This window comes from Hirundo rustica, chromosome 1 (assembly GCF_015227805.2).
Source record: "Hirundo rustica isolate bHirRus1 chromosome 1, bHirRus1.pri.v3, whole genome shotgun sequence".
Classification (NCBI taxonomy): Eukaryota; Metazoa; Chordata; class Aves; order Passeriformes; family Hirundinidae; genus Hirundo; species Hirundo rustica.
The window spans coordinates 109,966,905-109,984,217 of record NC_053450.1 but is presented as its reverse complement, the minus strand read 5'-3'; the positions used below and the strand labels follow the sequence as shown (position 1 = coordinate 109,984,217).

The 17,313-nt window shown below is 41.9% G+C and overlaps 1 protein-coding gene across 3 annotated transcripts; it reads right to left on the bottom strand.

Annotated features, from left to right (window-relative positions):
* Positions 1–2,134: 2,134 nt before the first annotated feature.
* KBTBD2 (kelch repeat and BTB domain containing 2) lies at positions 2,135–15,843 on the bottom strand. Of its 3 annotated transcripts, none has more exons than XM_040065640.2 (5): positions 15,689–15,843; positions 9,683–9,756; positions 8,263–8,791; positions 5,292–5,457; positions 2,135–4,859 (listed from the first exon to the last, which is right to left on the bottom strand). In XM_040065640.2, exons 3-5 carry the CDS (start codon positions 8,430–8,432, stop codon positions 3,324–3,326), a joined length of 1,872 nt encoding a protein of 623 aa, XP_039921574.1. In that variant the 5' UTR covers positions 8,433–8,791; positions 9,683–9,756; positions 15,689–15,843; the 3' UTR covers positions 2,135–3,323. The 3 variants fall into 3 exon arrangements, with proteins under 3 accessions (XP_039921574.1, XP_039921584.1, XP_039921593.1); XM_040065650.2 differs by lacking the exon at positions 15,689–15,843 and adding an exon at positions 15,346–15,427; XM_040065659.1 differs by lacking the exon at positions 9,683–9,756.
* Between the last annotated feature and the right edge of the window lie 1,470 nt (positions 15,844–17,313).

Genomic DNA, 17,313 nt, shown 5'->3' with positions numbered 1-17,313 from the left:
GAACAGATACATTGAGAAGTGAAATGAGAAATACTATGAAAATCTTGAAATAATCTTTAATATGTTATCAAATTATTTTCCCCCCAATTTTAGCTATCTGTCTGATCCTCTTCTCTGAGAATCTTGGTACAATTTACTGATCCTTTACGACAAAAATTAAACTTGCAATTACGTATGTGTTTAAACCGCTGCAAAATTATTGAATGCATTAAAAATTAGCAGAGGCCAGATCACTTTTTTTATTACTTTAGGTAAGGGAAACTGAAACTATGTAGGACTGACTTAAATTAGCTTTACCAGAAAAGAGGTAAACTTCTTTGCAAATGTAGCAGAGCTTGAGGACGTGAGTTGATTCACTGAAACTTGTATGTAAATATACTTCAAAACCAAGTACAGGTTGAATAGGCTAAGATTAGGCTGAAGCTTTGTAGTAAGGCACCAGTTAGATCTCTGTCAAGGTTTTAATCATATTTGCTCTATTTTTGACATGAGAACTGCATTTTTTTCCAGCTGTTGTCTTTGTTCCTCCAAGAGGCTTTCTCTAATTCTACCACTAGTGACCACTTCCAGGCAGATGACAATGCTTTGGCTGCACAGTTTCCTTCTGGAATTATGCAAGGCAAGAATTTAGACTGGAGAATAGCATTTGCCAGATGTTTTTCTTAGGGGATGAATATTGGCTCAGCAACTAGTAGTGTGAGCTACTAGTATGTGTTTAGCAGTCACTAGAGAACTGTTCATCACTTGACTAGTCTTGTCTTTAAATGCCATATTATTAATAGCAAATAAATTTTACGTAAGATACTTTATTATCTTGGGCTGCATAAAAAACAAAACATACAGGTAATGTACAGAAAAAAAAAATATGCGGATGAGCAGGAAGTCATGCAGACTGTCTGTATTTCACAAGAGGTTCCTAAATGGATAAAATCAAGTTCTTCCAGGTTCTGAGGCAGCTGTGACTTAGAGCCACTGCAATTTAGTATTTCTTATTTCCTATTCAGTTACACCCTTTTAATTTGTTTTGTTTTCCTCCAGTAAGAAGCTACACATAAGATTTTAAACTCAAGATGAAAGTTCTCAGTAGCAGAATGAGCCCACTCTGCTCCTTCACCAGCTATAGATTATCTGCAGTTAAAACAACAAAACCTTGTCCTAAAGCTTAATGCAGCCTGATAACAGTAGGGTGAAGTGAGAACAAGCCACAGAACTGAGCATTCCATCCAGGCTGGAGTTACTTGGATACAGCTCCTGGTTTTGCCTGAGGTCTGTGGTTCTCCAAATTGCATTATAAAGGAGTATCTCTGTCTTTCTTTTTATGTATGCTCCCTTGCACAGGCTTGCAACATGAAAGCAATATAAACAGATCTCTCAGTAGCTCCTGAGTCACCTCACACTTCTTATCTAAAAAATGTAGGTGTTAAAAAAAAAATGTTTATGGAATGGTAAATGCAAACATGTTATGTCACCCTCATTAAAAAAAAAAAAAGGTAGCTTGCTGTTGTTACTCTGAGTCCCATAAATCCTCACATGGCACAAAATGTCAAAGCATCAGGAAGAGTTTTATATAAGGCAGCTTTCTTATTTAAAGCCCCTTTTCTAGTCAAAACCTTTAATAATTGTACAAGACAAGATGTTGTAAACCCCTTGAGACCTAGCCCACTTATATAGATGTTGTCTTTATGGAAGGCTGCAATTGTATTTACTGCAATAAGAAACAATAAAGGAAAAACCAGCAACAGCCTGGACAGTGGAGTAAATAAATTTGCTCTTGATTTCTGAAGACTGAAACTAGGTCTGCCATCTTCTGAACTTCCAGAAAAATGTTCCTCCTTAATGCCTGCTGTTCTTCACTTTCAGTAGGGCTGAATTTGTACCCTGACTGGAGCAGTGCTGATGTACAAAAATTATAGCATGGGATTGCAGTCCTATGTGATCCTCCTTTGACTTCAATACCTAATTTCCAGCTTTTGCTGAGTAGTAGTGAGCAGAGTCACCTTAACATACTCGTCTCCAGACTTTTTGCAGCTTCACTGTTTCTAGCTGCCTTCAATAAGCCACTCGCTACAAGTGTGCATGTGGTGGGAGGGTGGCACAGCTCTATTTATTTCAGCCAAAAAGCACACTCAGGCAATTGGATTCAGTCTTTTTTAATAAATTAATGTCATTCAAAATACAGTGCCAGAACATGATGCAGCTGAACATGCTAGTAAGGTTTGTCATGAAGCACCTGTGTTCATGTTAGGTTGGCGGCACCCCGCTACTGCTAGTGGTTCCTGGGATTAATGCCAGAGCAGCACTAGGCATCTGCTCTCCTGCACACACAGCACAGGATATTCCTGAAGTTTGCTTTTCCCCCCCCAAAGTAAAAAACCTGACAGCTAAGGGATATCTATACACAATCACACTACAGTAATGCTTGTTATTAAATTAACAGAAAATAAAGACCTGGTTAATCCACACTAAAACTTTGTTTTACAATGGAAAAATACATCAGCAGCAGGAAGTAATATACATGAGCCAATGTTACTGTAATACAGAATGTGGAGGCGTTTACTGATTAAAGCCCCACATAGACCCGCACTATGAGGGCTGGCAATTCCTATTGCAAGCCCAGCAACTTAAGTCCACACCTGGTAACCTACCAGCTGCTTGGAAGACCTGTATTCTAAATAGACAGGTATAAGTTAGTGAAAATAGAATACATGCACCTCATCATACAGCTTGACTGAACCTGCAGTCATTTTACCCAGCATGTTACCATACAATGGAAGATCTACCCTTCCTACCACAGGTAGATCCATGGGATTTGTTTCTTTTTCTTTTAATGGCATTACTATACCAACATAGATATTAGTATTTAGTAAGTGCAGCACAGTCCTTTAATTAGGCCACACTGACAATTATATAACTAGCACTTAAGTAGAATATCCAGAAGTAGTTCAAATGTAACTGGAAGATACTTTCAAAAGAGTTGTGACATCATCCTAGAAACAATATCTACTTTTTTCTGAAGCTAATTTTCCTGAACCGAGACTTTATAGAACTAGAATTAATTCTTTAGACTAGTCAGATGCTCAAGCTCATGATATACATATATTTTTCTCAATTATCTGATAATAGTATTTGAGATTATGGAAGCATATCTGCTCATTTCACTAATTCATACTGAATGGCGGCAAGTGTTAGGTAGGGCATAAAAATACAATTCATGAAAGACAGCTCTGAGATTTCCATCCCCAGACCTGTTCTTTCACAGCCATTTATTTCTTTTATTATTTTATAACTGAGCACAGACTCAGTTGCGCAGTCTAATTTGGGAGCTATACAGGTGGTAAAGTAACCATCTCCCCATCCAGCTCAAATTCATCAGCTCCATCGGGTGAGAACAGATAAGTTGGAGGTTTCCACGGGGACTCTTCAAGGCAAGATGGATACAGCTTTCCTACAGTGCACCGGAAGTCTTTCCCCAAGTCCCACAGCACGCGTTCTGATATGTGCTGCCTCAGGAACCAGCGGTCGAGTTCCAGGTCGTACTGATAGGTGGCATACTTGGCTCTCTCGTTCATGTGGGTCTCCCGTATAAAGACACATAAGGAATTGGAGATGACAACGGCCCTGACGCACGGGTCGGAATAGCGCTTGGCAGGGATGTTGGCTGCCATCCTCCATTCGTTTTTATTCACGTCGTAGATCTCCACGGTTACAGAAGACCCATCCACAGTACTGCTGGGGAGCCTTATGCCAGAATTGCTGGCAATATGCAGTCCTCCGATATAGAATATCTTATCGCCAAAAGCAGCAGCTGAGGCGAAACATCTGCTTGTTTGTCGCATCGCCATCTCCACCCAGGCGTCCGAGCGGGGGAAGTAGCAGTACATCAAGTTGTGTGCCATGACGTAGATGCAGTTGTGAACCGCCACGGCCGTGCTCCACTGCCACGCGCAGGGCAGGGGGCTGACCATGGTCCACTCGTCCTTCTCGGTGTCGTACCTCTCCACAGTCCTCCTGTTGAGCTCCCCGCCGACGCTGTCCCCCCCGATTGCATAGATGTATCCTTCACAGCACACCAGGGACGGCTTGATGCGCACAAAGAGCATCGGCGTCTTGGGGAACCAAGTGTTCTGCTGCGCATCAAACCAGTAAAAACAATTCACAGTTCTGAAGGCAGCCTGGAGTTTGCTGCTTTTACTGTGATTGGTTTTTGTGTTCTTCAGAGGAACTTGCCCACCTGCTATATAGATGTCATTATCGGGAGTCACCAGTGTCCCAACCTTATGCAAGTCAGCGGGAGGGTTGCAGAGTTTGTAAACTTTCTCTGCCTGTGGGCTGTAACAGACAGAAGAGTAAAGACTACCAGGGTTTTCAGCAGCAGCTTCAATGAATATCATCATCTCCTCTTTTGTCATGCCAAGTCTGGGCTTGAAAAATTTGGGCATCGATTTGTACAGTCCTTGCACCACCACTGATTTATCATTAGGTGGCAAGCCTTGAAACCAGGCTCTCTGTGTTACCTCTGAAAGTGCATCGATCCGGATTTGGCTAAGAACAGAGGACAAATACTGCGAGCGTGATTCCGTGTTGTACTCCAGCCATAACATAGCGGCCTCACGCACTGTCTCCTCCTTTTCCACATTTAAATTGTCACTGCTTAAAATATCTATCAGTAGGTCATGTGACAACTGCATGAAAGCCTCCTGGTGGTACACAGCTGTGAACTTGTGCTCCACCATTCTTTTAGCACTCTGTTTTAACTCTTCACAGCTGAAGAGATCAGCAAAACTTAAGAGACGCACACAATTTTCTGCATTAATCTTTTTGATTAAGTATTCTCTACATCGTTGTAACACATCATCTACCTGTAATGCAAAGAAACACACAAAGTATTACACGTACAATCTATGCTTTCACGTAGAAGCAGCACATAAAGTACCTGCGTGTGGTGTTGAACAACACAGTTCAGGCATGGAATAATATACATACACAAAAATACAGCAGTGACTCACTCAACTGCTTCATACAGATCAAGTACACAACGTGATTATGTCTGCTGGCAAAATTAATCTTCTAAATGTTAGAAGTGCACTGGTTTACTTCCAGCCTTCCAAAGGGACTGTCATGCAAGGAAGAATGGCTACACGAAGCAAATTTGGCAAGCAACTGCTGTCTATACTGAGCGAACAGAACAAATGTGTTTTGAAATGACTAAAGAGTAAAGATCTTTTAACAAGATAAAGAATAAAGCGGTTCAGCAATTAGGAGCTGTTATTTCCTCCTCTAAACATTCTTACCTGTAAGAAGCAGGCAGTTTCATAGAGCTGCTCTACTGTGCTGTCGCTTATTGCCAGGTTACCCGTGTATGCGTAAGTGATGATGATCTGCAGAGTGGCTGCATCCACGTTCCTCAGGTGTACGTGTGTCTGTTTGCTCTCGCTCAGCCCGCTCATGAACATTGCTCTGAGGAGAAACACACATTAAGGCAAGGATCAGCAGTGAGTAAAATAATCTTAAACAGTCAGCTGTGAGCCTTTGGTGATTACCTCCTAAACGTGAACAGTCCTTTTGCGGGCCTGTTTACAGGTGTTAGGATTTACCTTATGCTAACATCTACTATTTAAGATAAAACATTTGGACTGAACATTAAAAGAGTGACATCAGTGCCTTCTGCAGAAATACTTTATATTCATGCAAACCCTTCTGTATTAATCAGCAGACAGCTCTAATGATTTTGGAGTTTTAATGATGCAGTTTAAATACTTTCTATGATAGGTGATAAGAGGGAAGAAACATCCTCTAGCAAGTACTGTTGAAACATACACAGCTAGATTTTAGATTCTAAAACAAAATAAACAGATTTATATAATGGACTGAGCTAAGTCATATCAAAAAGGATGCTCCTTTGGGAGGAGAAGAAATGGAGCAAGGACTAGTGCTCTATGAATAATTCTTATATACCATTCATCATAACATGCAGTAAACTTCAAATTTGCAGGCAAAAATCAATAACAGAAAAACCTATCACATCTAGTCTGGGAAAAAAGAAGAGGGAGTTATTTCCTTTACATCTTCCTGAAAAAGACTAGAAAGGCAATTTAAAACATGCTTATTGTTTCCTTAACGCACCTTTATACACCTCTTGCCCATTCTGGTATTTAAATTGTAACACAGTTAAGAGCTAACTGCAATCTGGTCCTATGAGCCATGTACTTGTCAATTTTCTTAAAACAGAGGACATTGGTTTCAAGAGCTTTATATTGACTCAGGTTTACTATTCATGGTTGTGCTAAAAATTCAGTTCAAGGCTCTTTATATTTATTTGGGTGTGGTTTTGGTTTTTTTTTTTTTTTAGGAGACCAGGCATGAGAGAAGTTAGAAAGGACACTTGGATGCACCTTTTAGCCCTGCTTCTGGCTGCAGAGGTGAAGGGGACACGGAAATACACTCCCTAAGCAAAACCATTCTAGAAAGCATCTGCTACAGAAACAGTATCCCATCCTCATTTCTCTGTCTTCTTCTAAGCTCCTTAACTCAGGGCAACTTGCATTTTAGCAGGGATCACTGACTGAGTATCAATTTGCTGTGCAGCTATTTAAAGGTAAGCAAAAAGGTACAAGAGGGTACAGAGACTTCTCAAAAAGGAATAGGGAGCTGTTGGAGGCTCTGGCTCTTGCTCACACACTGCTGAACAGCCTGTGCTGGAGCAGGGCTGCACATCATTCAGACACAAAGACAGAAGGTAAGCTGGCTGCAATCATATACAATGGCTGGATCACACAGAAAGATGCTTTGTTTTTCTTCCCCCTCCTTCAGGGCTATCAATTTTTCATACTAAAGCTAAATTTAGGAAGCTGAGCATCTTTTTGTAAACCAAAGTTGAGAAGAAAAACAGAACATGACAAAACCACAAGTTTGATACTTCTTTTAACTAGTGCCAAAACCTCATTCCATAAATAATAAACAAACACATATGAATAAGATATTTGACTGCACATTCTGATGCAGCACACTGGGTGGACTCATGACAGCTTTCCAACCTTATGATTAACCACCCACATTAAATCTGGCTACATTTCCAGTGGCTGTTATTTTACAAATCGTTGGAACTATGTCATCTGCACAGGGCCAATGGTAATAATTATTATCTAGTGACCACACAATACTTGTTGCTAAAAATTGGACCAGATTCATCTGAGATGAAAAAATAAACAGAAAAGCCAGCAGGGACAAAAATTTCTGTGAAAGTAATAAATTAATCCTTACACAGTTTTCTATGAGAAAGGAGACAAAGTACAGAAAACATCTTGGATGTGTTCTGTATAGTGAGCCTGTCTCAGGAAAAGCAAATTTGTAAACTTTCCTGTGATGAAACAGGAAAGAAAAGTTATTATCCCCCCACAGTGCATCAGGAAGGTAAAACATGGTGGATGTCACCCAGACTAGTTTAAAGCTTCAAAATTCCTTCCAGACAGGCAGGTTAATTACAATATGTTGCTAACAAAAAATGATTAATCACTGCAGAAAATTCAGAGTGCCTCATCATGCAGGTCTTACTATAAAGGCATTTGCAAAAAGTGGTAGCACTCAATGTATCTTATCAAATAGAAATGTTTTAAAATACCTAAAACAGGACATTTGGAAAACAAGACCTACTGAACTAAAAATTTCAACAGTATGTTGAGGGGACCATGAAACAAAAAAAAACCCCAAACCACACACAGAAAAACTCCACTTGCATTGCCGCAACACTCAAGCAAGGGAAGAGTTTCCAGCTTTGCTAAGCAGAGAAAACCAGATGATTCAGAAAAGAAAGCCATGAGCTTGCAGAGCAACCCATGCTTTTAGCAGATGCTTCTACTAAGAAATTACAGTTAAACATGACAATGAAATTCCCCACAGCCAAGTCTCAATAATCCCTTGTTATCCTACCTTGGGAAGTAAAAACAGATTAAGTATTTTAAAGATTAAGTGTGAAGAATAAGAAATTTACTAATTATTCAGACTCAATTAACTCCCTAAAGAAAACAAGCCATCAGAAATGTGATTTTGACACCCACCCCCCCACACTCATTGTAGAAACTACAACAAATATCTAGAATAAGTCCCAGGATGCCAGAAATTTTATTTTACTCTGTGTTGGAAAGTAAGGATATTCAGGTTTTGTACTTAAGTAACTGATCTTTAGATCTCTATAAGACATTGTCAATCAATTACTCTTACATTCAAAACCAGGTACCACAGATTTTATAGCATTTGAATACTTACCTGAAATATGAGCTGCACGTTGCAAGAACCATCTTATGGCACGGAAATTCAGTGCCCTCAACAATCAACACTATGTCAGTTAGCAACTGCTGTTCATAAAAGAATTTTAACTGCTCCAGCAAGGATACAGCATACTCTGTATTTATCTGCCTCTCGTCCTGGGTAGACATGACTGTATTCCATTAATATTTCCAGGACCAGAGAGAAAAGTCAAGATATCTTCACCAAAGAAAGGTCAGTTGAGAGTTTCTGAAGTAGCCAGGAAAGAAATGGCAGGAGGTCTGTAGCCTTCAGAAGTGATACTGATAAAAAGGGCAGTGTTATCTTGAACTGCTGAATCAATGTTTGAGACTTTGACCTCCTATTAGGTCATCATGCTTTGACTCGATGTCCCAATCTGTTCAGAGACTTTCAAGAGTGTCTGCAGAGCTTCCGTTGAGATCTATGACGCAGCAAATTAATGAACAAAAGTGAAGTCTGAGGTAGATTTTGTGGTAACATCTCGTGATCAGTGGCTGCACTTGACTGACTGAAAGCAGGAAAACAAAATTAATTTACACATTAGCACGTTTTGAAAAACCTTTCATAGTTACCCCTTAGAAGTAATTGTCTAATAAGCATTTCTAAATTAGTACTACAGTACTTGCAATAAAACTCTTCTAAGAAAAAAAAATTAAACAACAAGGGTATCAAAGAGAAATGAAAAGCAGAGGCGTTTGTACACTAATTCTCATATGACCTAGATTCACAAATTAAAATAATTTATTTTGTCAACGCAGCTCCTAAGGCTGGAGAGTTAAAACAAAGTTCAGTAAGACTTCATTCCTCCCCAAAGAATTACCCAGATTTCCCACTGAGCACACCTGTGAATTTCATTCAACCATTGATAAGATAACCACTTTTTTTCCCATTTCTACATTAAACAGCACGTTTTTCTGCTTCTTTGTTTATGTCTACTTAAAGCTTATCAATACCAGGCCACTAAAAATATAAATACAGTAATTTTAGCATTCCATCACTTTCCAACTAAACTATCAACATCATCATCAGCCTGTTTATTTCACCTTTGGCATTCTAGTAGAAATGAAGCAGAAGTAGTGCTAAGGATTAAACAAACAAACAAAACCAAAACACCCAAAAGCAAACAAACAAAAAAACCCCACCAAAAAAACCCCAACCAACCAACCAACAAACAACACCAAAAGAAAGAAACCCTAAAGGTCTCTATTTCTAATGCATATTAAATTCATCTGCTCCATGCAGAAGGGCTTCACCTATTAATATTTCACACTCCCTTGTTTTTCTTTCTGAGTAATTTCCATACAGCCAGCTAAACTTCACTACTCAGACCGGAGAAAAGAAAAACAAGGAAATAATAGGAGCAAAGGGATGTTGGAATAGCAGGGCTCAAAACACCTACAGTGGTTCCAAGGTCTATAATCTTGTTTGGACGTTTCTCCTCTTAAAAATGGGTCAGGTTTTATTTCATCTTCCCTGTGAACACAAAAACCTAATTAAGAATGGGATAGTTGTGACAGCAAAATTACCATCATAATGGGCACCAGAGTACCACAGCTATCAAATGCTTCCAGATTTATTTAATCTTGCAATGTCCTTCTGCATTCCAAAACTGAGGAATAACCAGGACATGTTTGTCTTGTGTCTAAGATATCACTATCACTACAGTTCATGATGAACAGAGAATGCAGAAACAACTTGCGTGAAATGACATTCCCTAAATTCCACACAAAAACACAAGATTTAGTGTAAGATGAAGGCTGTAGAAATATCTGCCAGCCACACTGAAGATCTGTTTCAACACAGCCTTGCCTGTAATACAATTCAGAAACAGCTGTCTTTCAACATTCATTCACTTGAAACAGATATGCCTAATTAATGCCGCTTTAATTACTACTAATTTAGAGTCCCTGATCTTTTTCTTTTTCAGTGATAAATATACACAAACAGGAATCTCAAACTCTTAGTTTTCCCTGGTTGTTTAACTGGAAAACAGTTCAACTAGTCAAACTCAATGCTCACTGTTGAGGTGAAGGCAGTTAATTAAGGAAAACAGAAAAGGCTTTGATACTAGGGGGAAGGAGAAGACAGCAATGTGTGCTGCAATAACAGATACTAGCACAAGTCTTGACTGAAGACCTTCAAGTTTCAGGTAACCTCTGAAGTCACTAAGCCATAAATACATCGAGGATATAGAAATCCTGCTCCATCTAAAGCAATGACCTTCTGCCACAGGTCACAGCTTCTTTGCACCAAGACAGTGTGCATCCTGTCTCTGCACCACTGCCCACCCTCCTGGTGCTCTGGGAACAGCTCACTATGCAACCCAATCCATTGACAGTTTTCACACTGAGCTTTAAAAGGCTACAGAGACACACACACACTTCCTAAGGGTGCTAGGCCCACAGAAATAAATAACTTGTGGCTCTGCTGGTATCCCGAGTCTCTCTACAGCATTGTTTTTCCTGGCTTAGGAGTAAAGTTTCAAGAACAATACAAGCCGGTGGATTAAGCTCTGTTTGGGCAGAGCATCAGTAACACTAAGCTTTAGCAAAAGAACTCATTGATACCAAAACTTCCTTTTCTGATGTAAGTGTAAAGAATACAAATACTTTTTCAGAAACAGGAAAAGAAAAAGAAAATATGCACTGGTTCAGTCATTAGGTACCAGAACAAGTCAAGGATGCCACAGAGAAATTGATATACACCTGCTAGTAAGATTAAAGACATTTTTGGCAGCTAGCTGCTGACAGTCAGTAACTGAAAAAGCAGACCTGTTCAGCAGAAGACGAGTTGAAACTGTGAAATTAATTACTATAAATAACTGGAACATTTGAGTACGACCCTCAGTAGCAGAAAAGATTGAGGAGATGACAGGAATCCTGTTGCAGAACATTTATGTGATGTGGATCACCTTTGAACCGTACATTTACAAAGCTGGAGTCTTTGGTTTACAGAAAACCATCTGTCGTGTACTCCAGGGAAGTGCACATGGTAGGAACATGCTACGTACACGATTCCTGTTTTCCACATCCATACTGTGTTTTGCTGCCAAGAATAACCATTTGCTAAAGAACAAAGTTTTGTATTTGTCACAAAGTCAGGACTCGCATCCCATTCCCTTGTAATGGAAATAAATACCTCAAGGATCTCTGAATTTCTGGTCCAAAATTGCCATAATTTATATTGTCATTTGCCCAAGAGAATTGAATCTGTTCAAAACATTAGGATAAGTGGTAGGAACATCATTTATGCCTGGAAAATCATCCAAGATTTCCTACCTCTCTCACACTTCCTTGGAGAGTCCAAGACAATTTTAAAGGAGATACTCTCCTCACTTTAGAGACTGAAAAACTAAGGCATGGAAATAAAAAGCGTCTTGTCCAAAGCCATGTACTTTCAAAGAAGGAAAGCAAGAGGCTTAGCTCTTCCCAGTCCCAGCCCAACATCTCATTGCACTTAGCCTGGTTGGCATACAGTCATTGGATCTGAGATAAATGAAAAACTGTGGACTTGAGTATATGTCTACAGATGCACCACTGTCTGCTGTAGTCCCAGTAACTGCAGCAGTGGACATTTCTCATTTATGGATGAAAAGATCTATGGCTGAAGTTAGCTTAATATCCTGAACTGAAATTCTGATAGAATAAAAATAATCCCTGTGAATACAAGTTCCAGGAATGAGACTTTCCCCTTCAATGATGTCAGTGGAGTGACCATTTTGTTCTGGGTAATTTCTTGGAAGCCAGCTATCCAAAACAGGACTGGCAGGTAGCTGCTGGAAGGCCACAGGGTGCTACATTGCAAATGAAACCAAGTAATTACTGGGTGATACAAAGTACCTCCCTATCAAGCTGGAGAGCAACACTAAGTTGATAAGAGGGTTTGTTTTTATGTAATTATTCCTTTTTGCTTAAGTAATTTTAATGAGGTGGCTTGTTAACACTTGTTCATGTACTTCAAATCTGAATGAGACCATTCAAAAAATTAGTCATCAAATGTTAATGAGTTATGGGATAGGCTATTAATTGCCTTCCTTGAATCTGTTTATTTTCTGAGGTCAGGCAAAGATTGATAGAGATATATACTGCACTACATACATGGCAATGTTAGCACTATACTTCAGTGTGTATAATGGAACAGGTATATCGACTATTTCCAATTTAGTAGGGAAACATAAGATACATAGATATAACATTCTTCAACTGGAGTTACTCGAAAAATTAATTTCTTCCCTCCCCAGATTATAAGAAGGGCAGAAGATATAGAGGCATATTTTGTTCTGGGGTTTTAGAGATTCTGATACTCAGAAAAGTCCTTCTGAAAACCCCATTAATTAGTTTGTCAGATTAGATGCCTAACTTCCCATAAAATGATGGAAAATGTAAAAGATCTATGAAAGTGTCACAGGTTCCCATCTGCATCTTCAGCCATCTAAATACCTCTTGAATTCTAACTTCACTAACTCCAATTCACACTTTAAAAAACACACTTCATCTTCCATATGTCTGGAAGAAAACTTAAAAAAAAAACCAAACTAACAACCCAAACTTATCTCCCTGGATATTCAATTTATTTAATCTAGTTGTAACTAATTAAAAAAAAAAACAACAAAACAAAACCAACAAAACCAAACTTTAAATACTACTTTTGTGCACTTTTAATCAAATTCCTATTTCCATCCAAGGGCAGATTCATACAAATCACAAGTAAAAACACGTCAAAAGAAGTGAGTCATTCACTATTTTTAACATAATAAAAGGTCAGAATTTAGACCTGAACAACTGTAAGCCAAACTACACAAGCCTTGGTGTGTGGAGATAGCAATCCTCCCAACTAGCAACACAGTACCCAGCTCAGGCACTTCAATACTTGGTTACTGTGAGGGATATTCTGAGTTACAAACCAACCAGTTTCAAACTTAACATAACAGCTAATAGCAAGGGGGAACTGTGAGTACTAAAACTGATTAGTATCAATTATGTAAATCGACACACTTAGCCAATAGATCTCAAAGATAGGAAAGAAAGAAGAAAAAGGAGTTGGAAGCTCTAGATTCTTGAGTAATGTATCAAATTTGCATCCTTGGCAGTGAGAAAGAAAGGTAATTGATGAAGCAGTTCCAGACTTGGAAGTTTTCCTCTCTTCTAAAGCCATCAAAGGTGTCTTTGATAGCACGGTAGTCCAGAAAACCGAGGACATCAAGGAGATTCTAATAAGGCAACAATGTGAAATTTCACTAAAAACAAGGAGAGGTTTAGTCTACAATGTTATCTTGAAAATTACTATTCCCTTGGAAACTGCTATTTTCCATATATATTATGCTTGGGAGGTGAGCTACAACTTTGAGGTAGGTGAGTTTTCTGAAACTACACAGAAACTAGAGACTAGAAGTGTCAGACTCCACATTACCAACATGTTTGGTCACAATGCACTCCAGTTTTTCTGCTCCTAAAGGAAGTTATACACTAAAGGAAATACCTGCTCAGAAAGAAGATTAGCATTTATGACATGATAAACCAACAGCTTAAATTGGCCACTGGACTTCTACACTGAGCACTGGTAGTTTCCATCCCCAAGGGTGTTCCTGTTTTGTGGAAGACTTGACCTGTTTTGGAAAATTAACCTTAGAAGAAAAGTGGGCCATGGATGTCTCCAGTAAGATCCAGCCATGTATCCTGTGTATACTTTTTTTTTCCCCCTCTGAACTATAATACATTAATGAAGCTAGTCTGTTTTAAGTAACAATTTAAATTCCAGTTTTAAAGTACACATAATTTTCTTAAATATTCACTATATGACACTTAACTATAAATTCAAGTATTTCTACATTAAGAAATTAATTAGTCATTAATGTAGCATAATTAATTGTAAGTTAGTTCCTGAAAGGTTAAGTCTCATAATGGATATCATACTCATGCATATAAAATTTATTCTCAAAGCTCAATAGTTACTAAACTAAGAAAGAGAAGTTTTAGGGGCTGCACCAATTCTGGTCTGTTTCATAATCACATGACCAAAACAAAAAAGCCTGCTTCAGCAAAGAAAAAAAACCCAACAACTATCTGTCTAAATGTAGTCAAAAATACTAAATAAGCAGCAACATCTTTTCTTCCTTTTGGGTCTGTTCCTAAAGGATGCTGCTTACACATCTTTGAGTATAAAGGGCCCTTTCTACTCGACACACAAAAACAATTAGGCAAACGTGTGACACCTATACTCAAATCGTGAGACTACTTCATGTATATATTGGAGTATATTAAATAGCAAAAATTACCTATTCCTACAGATACATTTCTGAGAAACTGAACTATACTCGGTGTGCATTTTAATAATCTCTTAAATACATCATCTGAACAAAATTCATGTAGCTACAGTCCAAAGTGAGCTCACAACAGCACACAGCCTTTCAGGCCCATCATGAACACAAAGTAGATGTACATGATGTAGAAAAGCCAAGCTGGGGCATTGCAATAAAACCTCTAAAAATGCACATGCTAACTACAGCACAAATCCATTTCTAAATCATAATTAAAGTTATTTCAAAAGCAGCAGGTATTTATCCTGTTTCATAGCAGAAATAATGGTAAACACCTGAAAAATTTTAAGCATGCAGATGTACTAACGTCAAAGCTATACTAACGTGTTTATTTAGTCCAGAAAAGCTTACGAAGAATTATGTGAGTCCTTAAAGCCACATACGACCACAGGAGCCCACCCCTGGTCACTGCAGGTACCCATAGCGTATACACGCACAACCAGATCAGTAGGGAACGCGGGGGTAGCTACAAGGAACGGCAATGCCACTACACTGCTGTTCCCCTCCGAGCCTTCACGGTGCGGGTCCCTCCGAGCGCCGCCAACACCAACACCGAGGTTTCAGACACCACCTCCTGCTCAGCCCAAGGGGAGCCTCGCTAAGCCCCCATCCCGCTGCGGGACGCGGCGATGCTGAACTAGGGGCGATGGAACACATTGCTTCCCTCTCCCCGATGCTCAGGTGCGCCGTCCCGTCCCTCCACAGCCTTAAGCCCTTTCCTGCTTCCCCCAAAAGGAAGGGGGCACCTTTCCGCTCCTCCAGCACCGCCGCACTCCGGGCTCAGGAACGATCCCGATGGCCTCTCCTCCTCCTCCCGGGTCTCCCGGGAGCCGGCCCTGCCCGAGGGCGCGGAGACGGTCCCCGCTACCACCCCCGGCGGTGCCCGGCGGGCCCGGGGCCGGGCGGGGGGAGCGCCTGCCGCAGAGCCCCCGCGGGCCCCCTCGGGACCGAGGCCCCTCGGGGCGGCCGCTCCCCCCGCGGGGACGGGAAAGGGCCCGGCGGCCGCGGCGCGGCGGGACTCCAGCGCGGGAGCGCCACCGCCACCGCCACCGCCATCCTTCCCCCCACCCCCCTCCGCTCCGGACAAACCTCCGACCGCCGCTTCCTCTTGCGCCTGGCCGTCCCGACCGCGGGCGGCCGCGGGGAAGCGGTGGGGGAGGAGGAGGATGCGGCGGCGGATCCGGTCTCTCTCCCAGGCTGCGGAGGCGGCGGCGGCTCCTGAGCGCGCAGGCGCTGCTGCTGTTGCCGCCGCCCCCCCCGCCTTTTCCTCTTCCTCCCCCTCCTCCTCCTCCTCACCCGCCCGCCGATACGGAGCGCCGCGCCCGCCCCGTGTGCGCATGCTCGGCGCTCGGCGCGGGGGAGCGGCCGGGCCCGCCCCCGGTTTCCTGCCCCTTCTCCCGCCCGCGAGCGCCCCCTGCCCGCGCGCCCCGGCAGCGGCGCCTCCCGAGGGATGGCGCGGGGCCCCCCGCGCCCTCTGCTGGGAGGAGCGGCCCACAGAGCCGCAGAACCCGCCGGCTTGGGAAAGGCCTCCGGGATCACCGAGCGCGACCTGTGACCGGACACCGGCTGTCAAGCGGAGCCTGGCACGGAGTGACACATCCAGTCCTTCTTTAACACCTCCCTGGGCAGCCCATTCCAGTGTCTAATCACTCCTTCTGTGAAGAAATTCCTCCTAAAGTACTACCCAAACCTCCCCTGGTGAAATTTGATGCCGTTTCCTCTCATCCTGTCGCTGGTAGCCTCGGAGAAGAGACCGACCCCCGCCTGGCTCCCCTTTCCTTTCCGGGGCCTGTAGAGAGCGATAAAGTCCGCCCTGAGCCCCCTTCTCTGAGGGCTCACAACACCAGCTCCTCACAGGACTCGCGCTGCAGACTCGCTGCAACCCGGGGGCCTGCGGGCTTCAGGGTTAACACCCAGCTGGGTCCTCTCCCCCTGGGACCTGCCTTTGGTCCTTCAGCCGTCCTGGAATCCTGGAATGACCTTGGGCCAAGTGTGGGTTTGCTGCCCTAAAAGCAAAGTTCGCCTGAGGTTGGTGGGGACCGGAGCTTACTTCGGGATGGAAGGAATTGACAGGGGCACAGGAGGCTGAAGGGAGGTACAAGGGAAAGGAAAATCCTGAGAACATGCACCTTTCTAAAAGTCATGCATTATTTTTTTTCCTTTATTTCTCTTTGGGTCCATCCACCAAGAGAAGGCTGGGAATTTTACTTCAAAGAGGTGAAAGTATGATGGATGCAGGGCAGAGCAGGGGATTTAAAACATACCAGACAAGTCACAGAGTCATAGAACGCTAAGGGTTAGAAGGGACCTTAAAGACCATCGAGTTCCAATCCCTCTGCTACAGGTGTGGACACCTTCCACTAGGTCAGGTTGTTCAAAGCCCCCTCTGGCCTGGCCTTGGACACTTCCAGGTATAGGGCATCCAACAGTCTCCTTGGGCAGCCTGTTTCTGTGCCTCATCACCCTCACAATAGAGAATTTCTTACTAATATTTGATTTCCTTAATTCCCTGTCTCACTTTGTACCCATTGCTCACTGTCCTATCGCTACAAGTCATACAAACTGCTGTCAGGGGAAAGGACAAGCTTTGGCTGGGAAGGTCTGCAAGGTCTTCCCAAACATTTTATAGGTTGTGTTTTGGTACAAAGGCCATGTTTAGTCAGAACATTATAAAAAGAAAAAAACACACAAATTTTGGGAACTTCCCAACACAG